Raw genomic sequence first — 18,217 nt, 5'->3', positions numbered from 1 at the left:
GGGCCCTAGGCTTTCTCTCTCTCCTAACCCTAACCCTAACCCGAACCCTAACCCTAACCCCAAGGCTAGCCCCAGTCTGCGGCAGGGCCTGGAGCAGAGCCCAACGGCCCCCTTCCTGGACTCCAGACAAAAGTGGTGCTGTGATAAAGGTAGGTGCAGCCCTGCACATGCATGCACATGTGCTTTGCAGCCCCACTGTCGATGGGGCCCTAGGCTTTCTCTCTCTCCTAACCCTAACCCCAACCCTAACCCCAACCCTAACGCTGAGGCTAGCCCCAGTCTGCAGCAGGGCCTGGAGCAGAGACCAGCTGCCCCCTTCCTGGACTCCAGACAAAAGTGGTGCTGCGAGAAAGGTAGGTGCAGCCCCGCACATGCATGCACATGTCCTTTGCAGCCCCACTGTCGATGGGGCCCTAGGCTTTCTCTCTCTCCTAACCCTAACCCGAACCCTAACCCGAACCCTAACCCTAACCCTGAGGCTAGCCCCAGTCTGCGGCAGGTTGAGGATCAGAGCCCACCGGCCCCCTTCCTGGACTCCAGACAAAAGTGGTGCTGCGAGAAAGGTAGGTGCAGCCCCGCACATGCATGCACATGCCCTTTGCAGCCCCACTGTCGATGGGGCCCTAGGCTTTCTCTCTCTCCTAACCCTAACCCTAACCCTAACCCTGACCCTAACCCTAACCCTAACCCCGAGGCTAGCCCCAGTCTGCAGCAGGGCCTGGAGCAGAGCCCACCGGCCCCCTTCCTGGACTCCCGACAAAAGTGGTGCTGCGAGAAAGGTAGGTGCAGCCCCGCACATGCATGCACATGTGCTTTGCAGCCCCACTGTCGATGGGGCCCTAGGCTTTCTCTCTCTCCTAACCCGAACCCTAACCCTAACCCTAACCCTAACCCTAACCCGAACCCTGAGGCTAGCCCGTCTGCGGCAGGGCCTGGACCAGAGCCCAGCTGCCCCCTTCCTGGACTCCAGACAAAAGTGGGGCTGCGAGAAAAGGTAGGTGCAGCCCCGCACATGCATGCACATGTGCTTTGCAGCCCCACTGTCGATGGGGCCCTAGGCTTTCTCTCTCTCCTAACCCCAACCCTAACCCTAACCCTAACCCTAACCCGAACCCTGAGGCTAGCCCCAGTCTGTGCTAGGGCCTGGAGCAGAGCCCAACGGCCCCCTTCCTGGACTCCAGACAAAAGTGGTGCTGCGAGAAAGGTAGGTGCAGCCCCGCACATGCATGCACATGTGCTTTGCAGCCCCACTGTCGATGGGGCCCTAGGCTTTCTCTCTCTCCTAACCCCAACCCTAACCCTAACCCTAACCCTAACCCGAACCCTGAGGCTAGCCCGTCTGCGGCAGGGCCTGGACCAGAGCCCAGCTGCCCCCTTCCTGGACTCCAGACAAAAGTGGTGCTGCCAGAAAGGTAGGTGCAGCCCCGCACATGCATGCACATGTGCTTTGCAGCCCCACTGTCGATGGGGCCCTAGGCTTTCTCTCTCTCCTAACCCTAACCCTAACCCTAACCCTAACCCTAACGCTGAGGCTAGCCCCAGTCTGCGGCAGGGTCAGGAGCAGAGCCCACCTGCCCCCTTCCTGGACTCCCGACAAAAGTGGTGCTGCGAGAAAGGTAGGTGCAGCCCCGCACATGCATGCACATGTGCTTTGCAGCCCCACTGTCGATGGGGCCCTAGGCTTTCTCTCTCTCCTAACCCTAACCCTAACCCTAACCCTAACCCTAACCCTAACCCTAACCCTGAGGCTAGCCCCAGTCTGCGGCAGGTTGAGGATCAGAGCCCACCGGCCCCCTTCCTGGACTCCAGACAAAAGTGGTGCTGCGAGAAAGGTAGGTGCAGCCCCGCACATGCATGCACATGCCCTTTGCAGCCCCACTGTCGATGGGGCCCTAGGCTTTCTCTCTCTCCTAACCCGAACCCTAACCCTAACCCTAACCCTAACCCTAACCCTAACCCCGAGGCTAGCCCCAGTCTGCAGCAGGGCCTGGAGCAGAGCCCACCGGGCCCCTTCCTGGACTCCAGACAAAAGTGGTGCTGCGAGAAAGGTAGGTGCAGCCCCGCACATGCATGCACATGTGCTTTGCAGCCCCACTGTCGATGGGGCCCTAGGCTTTCTCTCTCTCCTAACCCTAACCCCAACCCTAACCCGAACCCTAACCCTGAGGCTAGCCCCAGTCTGCGGCAGGGCCAGGAGCAGAGCCCACCTGCCCCCTTCCTGGACTCCCGACAAAAGTGGTGCTGCGAGAAAGGTAGGTGCAGCCCCGCACATGCATGCACATGTGCTTTGCAGCCCCACTGTCGATGGGGCCCTAGGCTTTCTCCCTCTCCTAACCCTAACCCTAACCCTAACCCTAACCCTAACCCTAACGCTGAGGCTAGCCCCAGTCTGCAGCAGGGCCTGGAGCAGAGACCAGCTGCCCCCTTCCTGGACTCCAGACAAAAGTGGTGCTGCGAGAAAGGTAGGGGCAGCCCCGCACATGCATGCACATGTGCTTTGCAGCCCCACTGTCGATGGGGCCCTAGGCTTTCTCTCTCTCCTAACCCGAACCCTAACCCTAACCCTAACCCTAACCCTAACCCTAACCCTAACCCTAACCCTAACCCTAACCCTGAGGCTAGCCCCAGTCTGCGGCAGGGCCTGGAGCAGAGCCCACCGGCCCCCTTCCTGGACTCCAGACAAAAGTGGTGCTGCGAGAAAGGTAGGTGCAGCCCCGCACATGCATGCACATGCCCTTTGCAGCCCCACTGTCGATGGGGCCCTAGGCTTTCTCTCTCTCCTAACCCTAACCCTAACCCTAACCCTAACCCTAACCCTAACCCTAACCCTAACACTAACCCCGAGGCTAGCCCCAGTCTGCAGCAGGGCCTGGAGCAGAGACCAGCTGCCCCCTTCCTGGACTCCAGACAAAAGTGGTGCTGCGAGAAAGGTAGGTGCAGCCCCGCACATGCATGCACATGTCCTTTGCAGCCCCACTGTCGATGGGGCCCTAGGCTTTCTCTCTCTCCTAACCCTAACCCTAACCCTAACCCTAACCCTGAGGCTAGCCCCAGTCTGCGGCAGGTTGTGGATCAGAGCCCACCTGCCCCCTTCCTGGACTCCAGACAAAAGTGGTGCTGCCAGAAAGGTAGGTGCAGCCCCGCACATGCATGCACATGTGCTTTGCAGCCCCACTGTCGATGGGGCCCTGGGCTTTCTCTCTCTCCTAACCCGAACCCTAACCCTAACCCTAAGCCTAAGCCTAACCCTAACCCTAACCCTGAGGCTATCCCCAGTCTGCAGAAGGTTGTGGATCAGAGCCGACCTGCCCCTTTCCAGGACTCCAGAGAAAAGTGGAGCTGCGAGAAAAGTAGGTGCAGCCCCGCACATGCATGCACATGTGCTTTGCAGCCCCACTGTCGATGGGGCCCTAGGCTTTCTCTCTCTCCTAACCTTAACCCTAACCCTAACCCTAGCCCTAACCCTGAGGCTAGCCCCAGTCTGCGGCAGGGCCTGGAGCAGAGCCCACCGGCCCCCTTCCTGGACTCCCGACAAAAGTGGTGCTGCGAGAAAGGTAGGTGCAGCCCCGCACATGCATGCACATGTGCTTTGCAGCCCCACTGTCGATGGGGCCCTAGGCTTTCTCTCTCTCCTAACCCGAACCCTAACCCTAACCCTAACCCTAACCCTAACCCTAACCCTAACCCTAACCCTGAGGCTAGCCCCAGTCTGCGGCAGGTTGAGGATCAGAGCCCACCTGCCCCCTTCCTGGACTGCCGACAAAAGTGGTGCTGCCAGAAAGGTAGGTGCAGCCCCGCACATGCATGCACATGCCCTTTGCAGCCCCACTGTCGATGGGGCCCTAGGCTTTCTCTCTCTCCTAACCCGAACCCTAACCCTAACCCTAACCCTAACCCTAACCCTAACCCTAACCCCGAGGCTAGCCCCAGTCTGCAGCAGGGCCTGGAGCAGAGCCCACCTGCCCCCTTCCTGGACTCCAGACAAAAGTGGTGCTGCGAGAAAGGTAGGTGCAGCCCCTCACATGCATGCATATGTGCTTTACAGCCCCACTGTCGATGGGGCCCTAGGCTTTCTCTCTCTCCTAACCCCAACCCTAACCCTAACCCTAACCCTAACCCTAACCCGAACCCTGAGGCTAGCCCGTCTGCGGCAGGGCCTGGACCAGAGCCCAGCTGCCCCCTTCCTGGACTCCCGACAAAAGTGGTGCTGCGAGAAAGGTAGGTGCAGCCCCGCACATGCATGCACATGTGCTTTGCAGCCCCACTGTCGATGGGGCCCTGGGGTTTCTCTCTCTCCTAACCCGAACCCTAACCCTAACCCTAACCCTAACCCTGAGGCTAGCCCCAGTCTGCGGCAGGGCCTGGAGCAGAGCCCACCGGCCCCCTTCCTGGACTCCAGACAAAAGTGGTGCTGCGAGAAAGGTAGGTGCAGCCCCGCACATGCATGCACATGTGCTTTGCAGCCCCACTGTCGATGGGGCCCTAGGCTTTCTCTCTCTCCTAACCCTAACCCTAACCCTAACCCTAACCCTAACCCTAACCCTAACCCTAACCCTAACCCTGAGGCTAGCCCCAGTGTGCGGCAGGGCCTGGAGCAGAGCCCACCGGCCCCCTTCCTGGACTCCAGAGAAAAGTGGTGCTGCGAGAAAGGTAGGTGCAGCCCCGCACATGCATGCACATGTGCTTTGCAGCCCCACTGTCGATGGGGCCCTAGGCTTTCTCTCTCTCCTAACCCCAACCCTAACCCTAACCCTAACCCTAACCCTAACCCTGAGGCTAGCCCCAGTCTGTGCTAGGGCCTGGAGCAGAGCCCACCGGCCCCCTTCCTGGACTCCCGACAAAAGTGGTGCTGCGAGAAAGGTAGGTGCAGCCCCGCACATGCATGCACATGTGCTTTGCAGCCCCACTGTCGATGGGGCCCTAGGCTTTCTCTCTCTCCTAACCCCAACCCTAACCCTAACCCTAACCCTAACCCGAACCCTGAGGCTAGCCCGTCTGCGGCAGGGCCTGGAGCAGAGCCCACCTGCCCCCTTCCTGGACTCCAGACAAAAGTGGTGCTGCGAGAAAGGTAGGTGCAGCCCCTCACATGCATGCATATGTGCTTTACAGCCCCACTGTCGATGGGGCCCTAGGCTTTCTCTCTCTCCTAACCCCAACCCTAACCCTAACCCTAACCCTAACCCTAACCCAAACCCTGAGGCTAGCCCGTCTGCGGCAGGGCCTGGACCAGAGCCCAGCTGCCCCCTTCCTGGACTCCCGACAAAAGTGGTGCTGCGAGAAAGGTAGGTGCAGCCCCGCACATGCATGCACATGTGCTTTGCAGCCCCACTGTCGATGGGGCCCTGGGGTTTCTCTCTCTCCTAACCCGAACCCTAACCCTAACCCTAACCCTAACCCTGAGGCTAGCCCCAGTCTGCGGCAGGGCCTGGAGCAGAGCCCACCGGCCCCCTTCCTGGACTCCAGACAAAAGTGGTGCTGCGAGAAAGGTAGGTGCAGCCCCGCACATGCATGCACATGTGCTTTGCAGCCCCACTGTCGATGGGGCCCTAGGCTTTCTCTCTCTCCTAACCCTAACCCTAACCCTAACCCTAACCCTAACCCTAACCCTAACCCTAACCCTAACCCTGAGGCTAGCCCCAGTGTGCGGCAGGGCCTGGAGCAGAGCCCACCGGCCCCCTTCCTGGACTCCAGAGAAAAGTGGTGCTGCGAGAAAGGTAGGTGCAGCCCCGCACATGCATGCACATGTGCTTTGCAGCCCCACTGTCGATGGGGCCCTAGGCTTTCTCTCTCTCCTAACCCCAACCCTAACCCTAACCCTAACCCTAACCCTAACCCTGAGGCTAGCCCCAGTCTGTGCTAGGGCCTGGAGCAGAGCCCACCGGCCCCCTTCCTGGACTCCCGACAAAAGTGGTGCTGCGAGAAAGGTAGGTGCAGCCCCGCACATGCATGCACATGTGCTTTGCAGCCCCACTGTCGATGGGGCCCTAGGCTTTCTCTCTCTCCTAACCCCAACCCTAACCCTAACCCTAACCCTAACCCGAACCCTGAGGCTAGCCCGTCTGCGGCAGGGCCTGGAGCAGAGCCCAGCTGCCCCCTTCCTGGACTCCCGACAAAAGTGGTGCTGCGAGAAAGGTAGGTGCAGCCCCGCACATGCATGCACATGTGCTTTGCAGCCCCACTGTCGATGGGGCCCTAGGCTTTCTCTCTCTCCTAACCCGAACCCTAACCCTAACCCTAACCCTAACCCTAACCCTAACGCTGAGGCTAGCCCCGGTCTGCAGCAGGGCCTTGAGCAGAGCCCACCGGCCCCCTTCCTGGACTCCAGACAAAAGTGGTGCTGCGAGAAAGGTAGGTGCAGCCCCGCACATGCATGCACATGTGCTTTGCAGCCCCACTGTCGATGGGGCCCTAGGCTTTCTCTCTCTCCTAACCCGAACCCTAACCCGAACCCGAACCCTAACCCTAACCCTAACCCTAACCCTAACCCTAACCCGAACCCTGAGGCTAGCCCCAGTCTGCGGCAGGTTGAGGATCAGAGCCCACCGGCCCCCTTCCTGGACTCCAGACAAAAGTGGTGCTGCGAGAAAGGTAGGTGCAGCCCCGCACATGCATGCACATGCCCTTTGCAGCCCCACTGTCGATGGGGCCCTAGGCTTTCTCTCTCTCCTAACCCGAACCCTAACCCTAACCCTAACCCTAACCCTAACCCTAACCCTAACCCCGAGGCTAGCCCCAGTCTGCAGCAGGGCCTGGAGCAGAGCCCACCGGCCCCCTTCCTGGACTCCAGACAAAAGTGGTGCTGCGAGAAAGGTAGGTGCAGCCCCTCACATGCATGCACATGTGCTTTACAGCCCCACTGTCGATGGGGCCCTAGGCTTTCTCTCTCTCCTAACCCCAACCCTAACCCTAACCCTAACCCTAACCCTAACCCTAACCCTGAGGCTAGCCCGTCTGCGGCAGGGCCTGGACCAGAGCCCAGCTGCCCCCTTCCTGGACTCCCGACAAAAGTGGTGCTGCGAGAAAGGTAGGTGCAGCCCCGCACATGCATGCACATGTGCTTTGCAGCCCCACTGTCGATGGGGCCCTGGGGTTTCTCTCTCTCCTAACCCGAACCCTAACCCTAACCCTAACCCTAACCCTGAGGCTAGCCCCAGTCTGCGGCAGGTTGTGGATCAGAGCCCACCGGCCCCCTTCCTGGACTCCAGACAAAAGTGGTGCTGCGAGAAAGGTAGGTGCAGCCCCGCACATGCATGCACATGTGCTTTGCAGCCCCACTGTCGATGGGGCCCTAGGCTTTCTCTCTCTCCTAACCCCAACCCTAACCCTAACCCTAACCCTAACCCGAACCCTGAGGCTAGCCCCAGTCTGTGCTAGGGCCTGGAGCAGAGCCCACCGGCCCCCTTCCTGGACTCCAGACAAAAGTGGTGCTGCGAGAAAGGTAGGTGCAGCCCCGCACATGCATGCACATGTGCTTTGCAGCCCCACTGTCGATGGGGCCCTAGGCTTTCTCTCTCTCCTAACCCGAACCCTAACCCTAACCCTAACGCTGAGGCTAGCCCCAGTCTGCAGCAGGGCCTTGAGCAGAGACCAGCTGCCCCCTTCCTGGACTCCCGACAAAAGTGGTGCTGCGAGAAAGGTAGGTGCAGCCCCGCACATACATGCACATGTGCTTTGCAGCCCCACTGTCGATGGGGCCCTAGGCTTTCTCTCTCTCCTAACCCGAACCCTAACCCTAACCCTAACCCTAACCCTAACCCTAACCCTAACCCTGAGGCTAGCCCCAGTCTGCGGCAGGTTGAGGATCAGAGCCCACCGGCCCCCTTCCTGGACTCCAGACAAAAGTGGTGCGGCGAGAAAGGTAGGTGCAGCCCCGCACATGCATGCACATGCCCTTTGCAGCCCCACTGTCGATGGGGCCCTAGGCTTTCTCTCTCTCCTAACCCTAACCCTAACCCTAACCCTAACCCTAACCCTAACCCTAACCCTAACCCCGAGGCTAGCCCCAGTCTGCAGCAGGGCCTGGAGCAGAGCCCACCGGCCCCCTTCCTGGACTCCAGACAAAAGTGGTGCTGCGAGAAAGGTAGGTGCAGCCCCGCACATGCATGCACATGCCCTTTGCAGCCCCACTGTCGATGGGGCCCTAGGCTTTCTCTCTCTCCTAACCCTAACCCTAACCCTAACCCTAACCCTAACCCTAACCCTGAGGCTAGCCCGTCTGCGGCAGGGCCTGGACCAGAGCCCAGCTGCCCCCTTCCTGGACTCCAGACAAAAGTGGTGCTGCGAGAAAGGTAGGTGCAGCCCCGCACATGCATGCACATGTGCTTTGCAGCCCCACTGTCGATGGGGCCCTGGGGTTTCTCTCTCTCCTAACCCTAACCCTAACCCTAACCCTAACCCTAACCCGAACCCTGAGGCTATCCCCAGTCTGCGGCAGGGCCTGGAGCAGAGCCCACCGGCCCCCTTCCTGGACTCCAGACAAAAGTGGTGCTGCGAGAAAGGTAGGTGCAGCCCCGCACATGCATGCACATGTGCTTTGCAGCCCCACTGTCGATGGGGCCCTAGGCTTTCTCTCTCTCCTAACCCCAACCCTAACCCTAACCCTAACCCTAACCCTAACCCTAACCCTGAGGCTAGCCCCAGTCTGTGCTAGGGCCTGGAGCAGAGCCCAATGGCCCCCTTCCTGGACTCCAGACAAAAGTGGTGCTGCGAGAAAGGTAGGTGCAGCCCCGCACATGCATGCACATGTGCTTTGCAGCCCCACTGTCGATGGGGCCCTAGGCTTTCTCTCTCTCCTAACCCGAACCCTAACCCTAACCCTAACCCTAACCCGAACCCTGAGGCTAGCCCGTCTGCGGCAGGGCCTGGACCAGAGCCCAGCTGCCCCCTTCCTGGACTCCCGACAAAAGTGGTGCTGCGAGAAAGGTAGGTGCAGCCCCGCACATGCATGCACATGTGCTTTGCAGCCCCACTGTCGATGGGGCCCTAGGCTTTCTCTCTCTCCTAACCCGAACCCTAACCCTAACCCTAACCCTAACCCTAACCCTAACGCTGAGGCTAGCCCCGGTCTGCAGCAGGGCCTTGAGCAGAGACCAGCTGCCCCCTTCCTGGACTCCAGACAAAAGTGGTGCTGCGAGAAAGGTAGGTGCAGCCCCGCACATGCATGCACATGTGCTTTGCAGCCCCACTGTCGATGGGGCCCTAGGCTTTCTCTCTCTCCTAACCCGAACCCTAACCCGAACCCGAACCCTAACCCTAACCCTAACCCTAACCCTAACCCTAACCCTAACCCGAACCCTGAGGCTAGCCCCAGTCTGCGGCAGGTTGAGGATCAGAGCCCACCGGCCCCCTTCCTGGACTCCAGACAAAAGTGGTGCTGCGAGAAAGGTAGGTGCAGCCCCGCACATGCATGCACATGCCCTTTGCAGCCCCACTGTCGATGGGGCCCTAGGCTTTCTCTCTCTCCTAACCCGAACCCTAACCCTAACCCTAACCCCGAGGCTAGCCCCAGTCTGCAGCAGGGCCTGGAGCAGAGCCCACCGGCCCCCTTCCTGGACTCCAGACAAAAGTGGTGCTGCGAGAAAGGTAGGTGCAGCCCCTCACATGCATGCACATGTGCTTTACAGCCCCACTGTCGATGGGGCCCTAGGCTTTCTCTCTCTCCTAACCCCAACCCTAACCCTAACCCTAACCCTAACCCTAACCCTAACCCTGAGGCTAGCCCGTCTGCGGCAGGGCCTGGACCAGAGCCCAGCTGCCCCCTTCCTGGACTCCCGACAAAAGTGGTGCTGCGAGAAAGGTAGGTGCAGCCCCGCACATGCATGCACATGTGCTTTGCAGCCCCACTGTCGATGGGGCCCTAGGCTTTCTCTCTCTCCTAACCCGAACCCTAACCCTAACCCTAACCCTAACCCTAACCCTGAGGCTAGCCCCAGTCTGTGCTAGGGCCTGGAGCAGAGCCCACCGGCCCCCTTCCTGGACTCCAGACAAAAGTGGTGCTGCGAGAAAGGTAGGTGCAGCCCCGCACATGCATGCACATGTGCTTTGCAGCCCCACTGTCGATGGGGCCCTAGGCTTTCTCTCTCTCCTAACCCGAACCCTAACCCTAACCCTAACGCTGAGGCTAGCCCCAGTCTGCAGCAGGGCCTTGAGCAGAGACCAGCTGCCCCCTTCCTGGACTCCAGACAAAAGTGGTGCTGCGAGAAAGGTAGGTGCAGCCCCGCACATACATGCACATGTGCTTTGCAGCCCCACTGTCGATGGGGCCCTAGGCTTTCTCTCTCTCCTAACCCGAACCCTAACCCTAACCCTAACCCTAACCCTAACCCTAACCCTAACCCTGAGGCTAGCCCCAGTCTGCGGCAGGTTGAGGATCAGAGCCCACCGGCCCCCTTCCTGGACTCCAGACAAAAGTGGTGCGGCGAGAAAGGTAGGTGCAGCCCCGCACATGCATGCACATGCCCTTTGCAGCCCCACTGTCGATGGGGCCCTAGGCTTTCTCTCTCTCCTAACCCTAACCCTAACCCTAACCCTAACCCTAACCCTAACCCTAACCCTAACCCCGAGGCTAGCCCCAGTCTGCAGCAGGGCCTGGAGCAGAGCCCACCGGCCCCCTTCCTGGACTCCAGACAAAAGTGGTGCTGCGAGAAAGGTAGGTGCAGCCCCGCACATGCATGCACATGTGCTTTGCAGCCCCACTGTCGATGGGGCCCTGGGGTTTCTCTCTCTCCTAACCCCAACCCTAACCCTAACCCTAACCCTAACCCTAACCCGAACCCTGAGGCTAGCCCGTCTGCGGCAGGGCCTGGACCAGAGCCCAGCTGCCCCCTTCCTGGACTCCAGACAAAAGTGGTGCTGCGAGAAAGGTAGGTGCAGCCCCGCACATGCATGCACATGTGCTTTGCAGCCCCACTGTCGATGGGGCCCTAGGCTTTCTCCCTCTCCTAACCCTAACCCTAACCCGAACCCTAACCCTAACCCTCGGCCCTATCTCCGGCAGGGCCTGGAGCTGAGTAAGAGCGCCAGGCACCAGGACAGGCTTGGGGCTGACGGACTGGAGAGCCACTTGGCAGAGAAGACCCTGCGGGTGCTGGTTGACAACCAGTTGACCTGGAGCCAGCAGTGTGCTCTTGCACACATGGAGTGCTGGCTCCAGCTCTGGGCTGCCCAGCACAAGAGCGACATGGAGCTGCAGGAGCGTGCCCAGTGAAGGGCTCCTGAAGGGCTGAAGGTCCTGGAGCATCTGTGCTGTGAGGAAAGGCCGCGAGAGCAGGGGCTGTTTTGTGGAGAGAAGAGAAGGAGCAAGGGGGGATCTTCTCAGTGCATGTCATTATGTGCCGGGCGGGTGTCAAGAGGACAGAGCGCGACTCTTCTCCCTGGTGCGCAGGGAGGGGAGAAGAGGCAACGGGCACAAACTGAAATTCAGGCACGTAAATTGTGCTGCAGCGGAGGTGCCGCAGGCCAGGAGACTGCCCTGAGCTGCCGGCGCCCCGGGCACACACCCCCGGGCTGCCCCACGGCCCCGCCGGCGTGTCACAATGTGCCGCGGTGGCATCGCCGTGACCCTGGCCACGGCCACCAGCGGGTCCCCATTGTGGCGGCGCGCCGTTGTCGGGCAGCTCGGGCAGAGGCGGCTCTCAGCCCGGCGGCACTGCCTGGCGCAGGGACACGCGTGCAGCTTCGCGCAGGTCTGCCTGGCCACAGCGCCATGGGACAGGCGAACTGCTGCGGCGCCCAGGGCGCTCCCGCTGCCGGCCCGCAGGCACGGCCCGCCACCCACGGCCACGGGGCTCCCAGCGCCCGCCTGGGGCTCTGGAGCAGGGCGGCCTGCCGGCCCCCGGCGCCGCTCCCCGCCTTCGTGTCGCGCAGGAGCCCCCAGCTCCTCCTCACCCAGCGGGTGCAGGTGACACGGCACCAGCGCACGCAGCACCGCCACCTCCTGCTCTTCCCGCACGCCGTCGCCATCGCCAGCTTCAAGTAAGGACATCCCGCCCGCCCGGCCGCCTCTGCCCCAGCCCACAGCTCTGCCAGGCAGGACGCCTGCGCTTGCCCCCGCCGCGCACCCCCAGGAGCCCGTCCCTGCTCTTCCTCCCGGCAGATGCGGCTCCACCTTCCGGCTGAAGCACCGGGTGCGCCTCAGCGAGCTGTGGGTGCTGTGCCGCCAGGAGGCGGCGGTGGCGGCCGGGCCTGAGGACGACGAGGAGGTCTTTGGCCTCAAGTGCAGCCAGACCCTCATCCTCGTCTGGCCCTCCAGCCTCTGCGTGGTGACTTTTGGGTGAGTGTGGGGGCCCCGCACGAGTCCCCGTCCTGCCCCACGCGGCTCGGCCCCGTCCCGCGCACTCTGCCCACCGGGCGCGGGCAGGAGCTGTCGGGGCGCCGCCTGCGTCCGCAGGAGGAGCAGCAGCGCGGGCTGAGGCTGTTTCTCCTTTGTGCCGCAGGTCGCCGGAGGTGAAGCAGCTCTGGCTGGACGCCATCCTCAGGTGAGCCCTGCCGCCCGATCCCCGCTGCCGGTGGCGCCCAGCGGGAGGGCGGGGAGTGCTCCCGGTGGAGCTGCCGGCACCAAGAGCCCCCGCTCGGTGGGGGAAAGGTGCAGCCACTGCCGCCTGCAGCTCCTGGCACAGCAGCGGGAGCCGCTTCGCCTCGGGCTTGCAAAGGGGCAGCAAGCGGCGGGAGGTGTCAGGCCAGCTGCTGGCTGGCAGGCCTGGGGCGCCCGAGGCGCTGCTGTGCGCCTGCCTGAGCAGGAGGCCCGTGGAGAGCAGGCGCGCGGGCGGGAGAGAGCGGTGCTGGCAGCCAGCGCGGCTGCAGGCTCTGCAGGGTGCGGGGCCCTTGGCAGCGCTGGGCTGGCGGCCAGGAGGCAGGGCAGCGAGGGCTGGCGCTGAGCGAGCTCTTTGTGCGCCCTTCCCTGTGCGCAGGCAGAGCCAAGGAGCCCCGGGAGCCAGAGTCACCCGCCTGCCCTCCCTGCGGCTCCTCACCAAGGTGGTCGGCTTCTACGGGCCCGTAAGTGTCCGCACGGCCTCCGCTCCGCCCCGAGAGCCCCGCGGCTTTCCACACCCCACCGCGCGACGCCTCTCTCACGGAGCCTCTCTCTTCTCTCGCCCAGGAGGTGTCGCTGACCGCCAAGACCGTGGAGGCGCTGGTTTTGGCAGAGGTGAGCAGGGGCTGCCTGTGCCCGGCCCTTGCCGGCTGTGGCCGGCAGGGATCTCAGCACAGTGGCGGCAGCTGCCCGGGCCGGGCGCAGGCAGGAAAGCCCTGCTGCCGCGCCAGAGCCCGCCACCCCCTGCCTCCCTGCAGCACCTTGCTCGAGGCCCTGGCTGCTGAGCGGCGCCTCCCTACCCTCAACCCCTTGCTTGCAGGCTGACGCCAAGAGAGGCCCCCCGCGGGCGGAGCCTTCGGCCAGGGAAGAGGGGCTTTGCCACTCGGCCGGTGAGTGCCAGAAAGAGAGCGAGGAGCTGCCTCCTCCCGTCCTGCTTGCAAACGGGCCCTTCGGCAAGGCTGCCTGGCCCGCCACCAGCGGTGACACGCCGCAGCAGAGAAAGGCGCTCGGCAGCGGCAGCGGCAGCGGCAGCGGCAGCTGCTCTTCTTTTCTCTCCCCCTGCAAAACCGCTGCGCCTGTCAACGCTCTGCAGCAGCCCCTGCAGCCCGTGGCACTGCACGCAGACAAAAGGCTCCCCACAGGCGCTGGCTGCGCCTGCTTTTCTGAACGCGGGCCTGCTTTCCTTGTGCTTGCAGCAGATGGAGCGAAGGAAGGGAAGAAGGTGGTGATCTCATGGCCGCTGGCTTGGAGAGGAACGGCTGTCCCCGGGGACTGCCCAGGGCAGCTGGGCTCTGGCCCCCAGGTGGCTCTCTTTGGGCAGCCGCTGGCACTGCTCTGTGGTGAAGGTGGCGCCCTGCCCCAACCACTCCAGGTAAGCAAGCCTGGGCCCAGAGCTCTCCCGCTGGTGGCGTCTCGCGCCACGCAGCATGCCCAGCACTGCTGCTGGGGCTCTCAGCACAATCAGGTTCCTCCCAAGGGAATCTACGTGGAGCGAGAACGACAGCTAAGCCAAGGAAAGCAGAGTGCACGGCCACGTCCCAACCGGTCTCTTTCCGCCTGCAGGAGCTCCTGGCTCTTCTCTATGAGAAAGGGCCGGCCACTGAGGGGATTTTCCGGAAAGCTGCCACCGAGAAGGCCCGCCGAGAGCTGAAAGAAGACCTTAACAGAGGCCGGAGCGTGGATCTGGCAAGCCAGCCCGCGCACCTGTTGGCAGCGGTGCTGAAGGTGAGGTCTGCTGACTTGTAGCTGGGAGAGCACGTGGGAAATGTGCTTGGGCCCATGTCAGTGCCTAGCCTGACCGGGGAGCTGAAAGCAACCTGCCTCCTAGTGAGGCCAAGGCACGCAGATGCTGCCTCGCTGCTCACTGCTAGCGTTGAGAGCCTCACCTGAGTGCCTTGGCCTTGCAGGACTTCCTGAGAAACATCCCCTCCAAACTGCTCGTGGCCGAGCTCTATGACAAGTGGCTGCTAGCGCTGGAGAAGCCCAGGCAGCAGGAGAAAATTGAGGCCCTGCGAGAGTAAGTTTGGCAGCCCGCCCCACCACCGCTCGGGCGCAAACGAAGGAGGAGCAGCCCCTGCAGCCTGCATTCCTCTTCCTCTTTGCTTGTGGTCCCTCAGGGTGGCTGGCAAACTGCCTCGAGCAAACCTCCTCTTGCTCCAGCGCTTGCTCTCTGTGCTCCACCATATCAGCGACAATGCAGAGAGCAACCGGATGGATGCCAGCAACCTGGCAATCTGCGTGGGGCCAAACATGCTCAGCCCCGACATGGACAACTTGCTCCCGCTGGCCGTGCAGAAAGAGAGCATTGACAAGGTGGGTTGAATTCAGCAGCTTGCTTCCCGCTGAGCTGAGCCTAAGGCGGCCTTAGTTGCTTCGGGCCACCTGAGGCTCTGAGCTAGGCAGCTGCGCAGCTGGGGGGTACAGAAACGTCCGTCAGGAGCACGGAAGGCTGCGCAAGACATTTGCAGCCCCTCGCACTGAACTCGGTGGCTTTCTGTGTGCAGGTGACACTGCTGGTGGCGTTCCTCATCGAGAACTGCGCAGCAGTGTTTGGGGAGGACGTTGCCTTGCCGCTCAGGCCCTCGGCCGACGAGTCACCGGAGCACACGGACAGCTCCACAGGTAGGAGCGTGCACTGCTGATTGTGGTGGACCCAGGGCTGCTGGGTCACGTTCTCTCATTGGCTGGCAGAAGACATCTGTGGAAGGGCAGAGAGGTGCAGAGGCTTCCCGAGGGAATGGCAGTGTTTTTCTCCTGCCACACTGTGCAGCAGTGCAAAAGCACAACACCCCAAAAACTTTCCTTCCAGATGGCACCCCTCCGTAAACACGGGTAAACCTCCGCTTGTCGCCTAGTGGCTAACCGTGGCCTAGAACTGCCCTCTCGCAGCACATCACTGCCCTTGGTGGTACTTGTGTTTCCTTACCTTCTCCTCATGTCCATAGGAACGAAGGCTGCGCCTTTGCATCTGCCGGGGGGGCACGGTGCCACAGGGAAAGTCCCCTTGGATCTTCAGGTGGCTGCCAGAAAGTACCTCACAGGCTCTTTCTCTCCACAGAACGCCCCTGTGCTGCTCCGCAGAACAGCTGTGCCTGCGACAGCCCTGAGGCTGGAGCTGCAGGCAGCCCCCCGCCCTCGGACATGGAGCAGCCCAAAGGGGGAAGCGCTTCTGTGAGCAGCAGCTATCCAACCTGCGCCTCTGTCCCTTTGCTGGCTATTGGGAAGAAGGATATCAGCAGGATGGAGAGGAGCTTCTCCGAGCCGAACCTGTCCTTCTAGGCCAACAACTTGGCAGGCAGCCGAAGGGACCCGGAGGCAGCCAAAGGGGAGGAGCTTTTTCCCAGGCAGCAGGAAAAGCTAAGGCTGGAGAAGAGGGCGCTGGAAAAAAGGCCTTGCCAGCTTGCCTCCACGCTTAGCAAATCGCCCTCTCTCCCCAAAATATCCTCCAGCTGCTCCCTGGAGAGCCCCTTCTCTCCTCGGATGGCTCGCTCTTCCCCAGCTCTAGCCTAGTTTCCCTCCTTAGGCCCCAGAAAAGCTTCTCAAAGAAGACCCAGGCTTTTCCCATCAAGCCCACTGAGAGCACAGCAGGACACCTAGCCGAGAGATCAGATAGTGCTTCAGGGCATTGTCTTTTGCCAGCCGCAGCAAAGCGCTCCAAAAACATCCCACCTTTTGGAGGCCCGGAAGACGTGAGGTTTCCGAGAGCCAGCTCCTCAAGGAAAGACAATCTGTTCTGCTGCACACCTGTCCAGGCAAGGAGGCCCAACAAGAACAATCCTGTCAAGAGGTTACAAGGCTCAGCACCTGCTGGAAAGGAGGACGGAAAAACCTGTGCCAGAATCTAGATGCGTGGAGGTCCCAGATATTCCGGCACCTTTGGATGCCGAAAACTTGCAAGGCTGAGAAGGAATGTTGGTGTTTTGAGGGCCTAGAAGACGTGAGGTTTCCAAGAGCCAGCTCCTCAAGGAAAGACAACCCGTTCTGCTGCACAGCTGTCCAGGCAAGGAGGCCCGACAAGAACAAGCCATTGCCTGTGGGGTATCGGCAAAGGCCCCATTTCAGGGCAGCGGAAGAAGTGTTTAGAGAGCAGAGGAATGGTGGAGCAGAGGAATGCGGCAAGAGCACTCTCTTAGGAAGAGCCCACAAAGGACTGCCTGACCACTCAAGCTCCCTCCGACAGTTCCCCCCATGAGACCCACAAAGGCAGAGCAGGATGCTTTGCCACCCTGCCCGTGCACCAGCCGAGCACAGGACGCAGCGGAGATGGCTCCAAGGCATGTGCTTAGGGTCCAAGTTTCTGCCCTCAAGCATGTGGAGGTGGCAACTGCAACCCCCAAGGAAGGCTCCTGCTGGAAGAAACTCTGGTGTGAGTTTCCCTCACGCTGAATGACCCCTTCTCGGAGCTGGTCGATGGAGAGACAGGTCTGAGTTCTGTCACGAGATTACAATGCTCCGCCCCCACTGGAAAGCAGAACGGACAAACTGTGCCAGAATCTCTATGCGCGGAGGTCCCAGACACTCCGGCACCTTTGGATGCCAAAGACTTGCAAGGCTGAGAAGGAAAGTTGGGGTTTGGAGGTCGCACTTTGCAGGGCTCGGTAGTCTTGGAAGACCTCTGCATGGTTTGCTGAAGAGAAACTCAGCGTGGAAGTGGGAACAAAAGCCTCCGGAAGCACTAACTGCTTCCAAAAGGTTTACATTTCTGCTTACAAATGGATGGGGCACAGCCACCCTCACGCCCCTTCACACAACACATAGCCAGAAATGGTAAGGGCTATTGCTGGGCATTATCAGGGTGTGTGTGCCGATTCTCACTGACAAACCGCTTGGAACTGGAAAGTGGTTTCCCGTGTGGGGTAGCACAAAAGACTCCTGTGCAGCAATGGGCTTTGTACATCGATTTCCAGGTGGCAAGTGAAGGGACAAAGGAAGGAAACGATTGGAGTGCGTCGAGACCGAGGACCAAGTCAAGAGGTTACATTCCTGGGCACCGGCTGGGTAGGAAGAGGGGAAACTGTGCCCCAATGTCTGTGAGGAGAGATGCCAAACCTTGCCGCACCTGCTGATCCAAAAGAATGGCCGGCTTGAGGAGGAACTTTGGGGTCTTGGAGATGACCCACTGCACTTGGAGTCAGCCTTCTAGCAAGACCTGGGCATGAGGGGCTGAAGGGAAACTCCGCCTGCAACTGCAGACCCAAAGCTCAGGCAGTAATAAAGGCTTTAAAAGGGGAAAAGTTGCCTTACCCATCTCTGGCACCCACCCTGCCTCCATGCCCACGGGCGCTTCATCTAGGCCTGGGGAGGAGGGATGTAAATGAGGATAATGGCAACAAGAGGTGCACTTGAGAGAGCATGAGCCTCTTACCTTTGTTTCTACGTGGTGGCAAGGCCCCCCCCACCGAACTAGATTCCCTTGGAGAAAGTGCTCTTAGCTCCCTAGCAAGGGCTGCGAACTGCCGAGCCCTTAAGTCAAGAGAGGAAGTCCGATTGTCTGTGCGGATTCCTACTAGAAAACTACTTGTAAGAGGTCACCCCTAGCTGCTTGGGGTAGCAAAAAAGACAGCTGGGGCAAAAAGGGGCTTTCCACATCCCCTCCCAGTGTACGTAGACGTGAAGAACTGCTGTACCTGAGCCCACCAGCCCCCTTCCTGGACTCCAGAAAACAGTTGTCCTGGGAGCAATGTAGGT

The 18,217-nt window shown here is 61.1% G+C and overlaps 1 protein-coding gene across 1 annotated transcript; it reads left to right on the top strand.

Annotated features, from left to right (window-relative positions):
- Positions 1-11,179: 11,179 nt before the first annotated feature.
- On the top strand, positions 11,180-17,788 carry LOC138066605 (T-cell activation Rho GTPase-activating protein-like). Its single transcript, XM_068936486.1, has 10 exons — positions 11,180-11,202; positions 12,095-12,271; positions 12,435-12,476; positions 13,118-13,144; positions 13,350-13,419; positions 14,093-14,254; positions 14,437-14,546; positions 14,647-14,842; positions 15,034-15,151; positions 15,588-17,788. Exons 1-10 carry the CDS (start codon positions 11,180-11,182, stop codon positions 15,806-15,808), a joined length of 1,146 nt encoding a protein of 381 aa, XP_068792587.1. The 3' UTR covers positions 15,809-17,788.
- The last annotated feature ends 429 nt before the right edge of the window (positions 17,789-18,217 follow it).

Source organism: Struthio camelus, chromosome 3 (assembly GCF_040807025.1).
Source record: "Struthio camelus isolate bStrCam1 chromosome 3, bStrCam1.hap1, whole genome shotgun sequence".
NCBI lineage: Eukaryota > Metazoa > Chordata > Aves > Struthioniformes > Struthionidae > Struthio > Struthio camelus.
The sequence above is the reverse complement of the archived record's forward strand: the minus strand, read 5'-3'. Positions and strand labels throughout refer to the sequence as shown.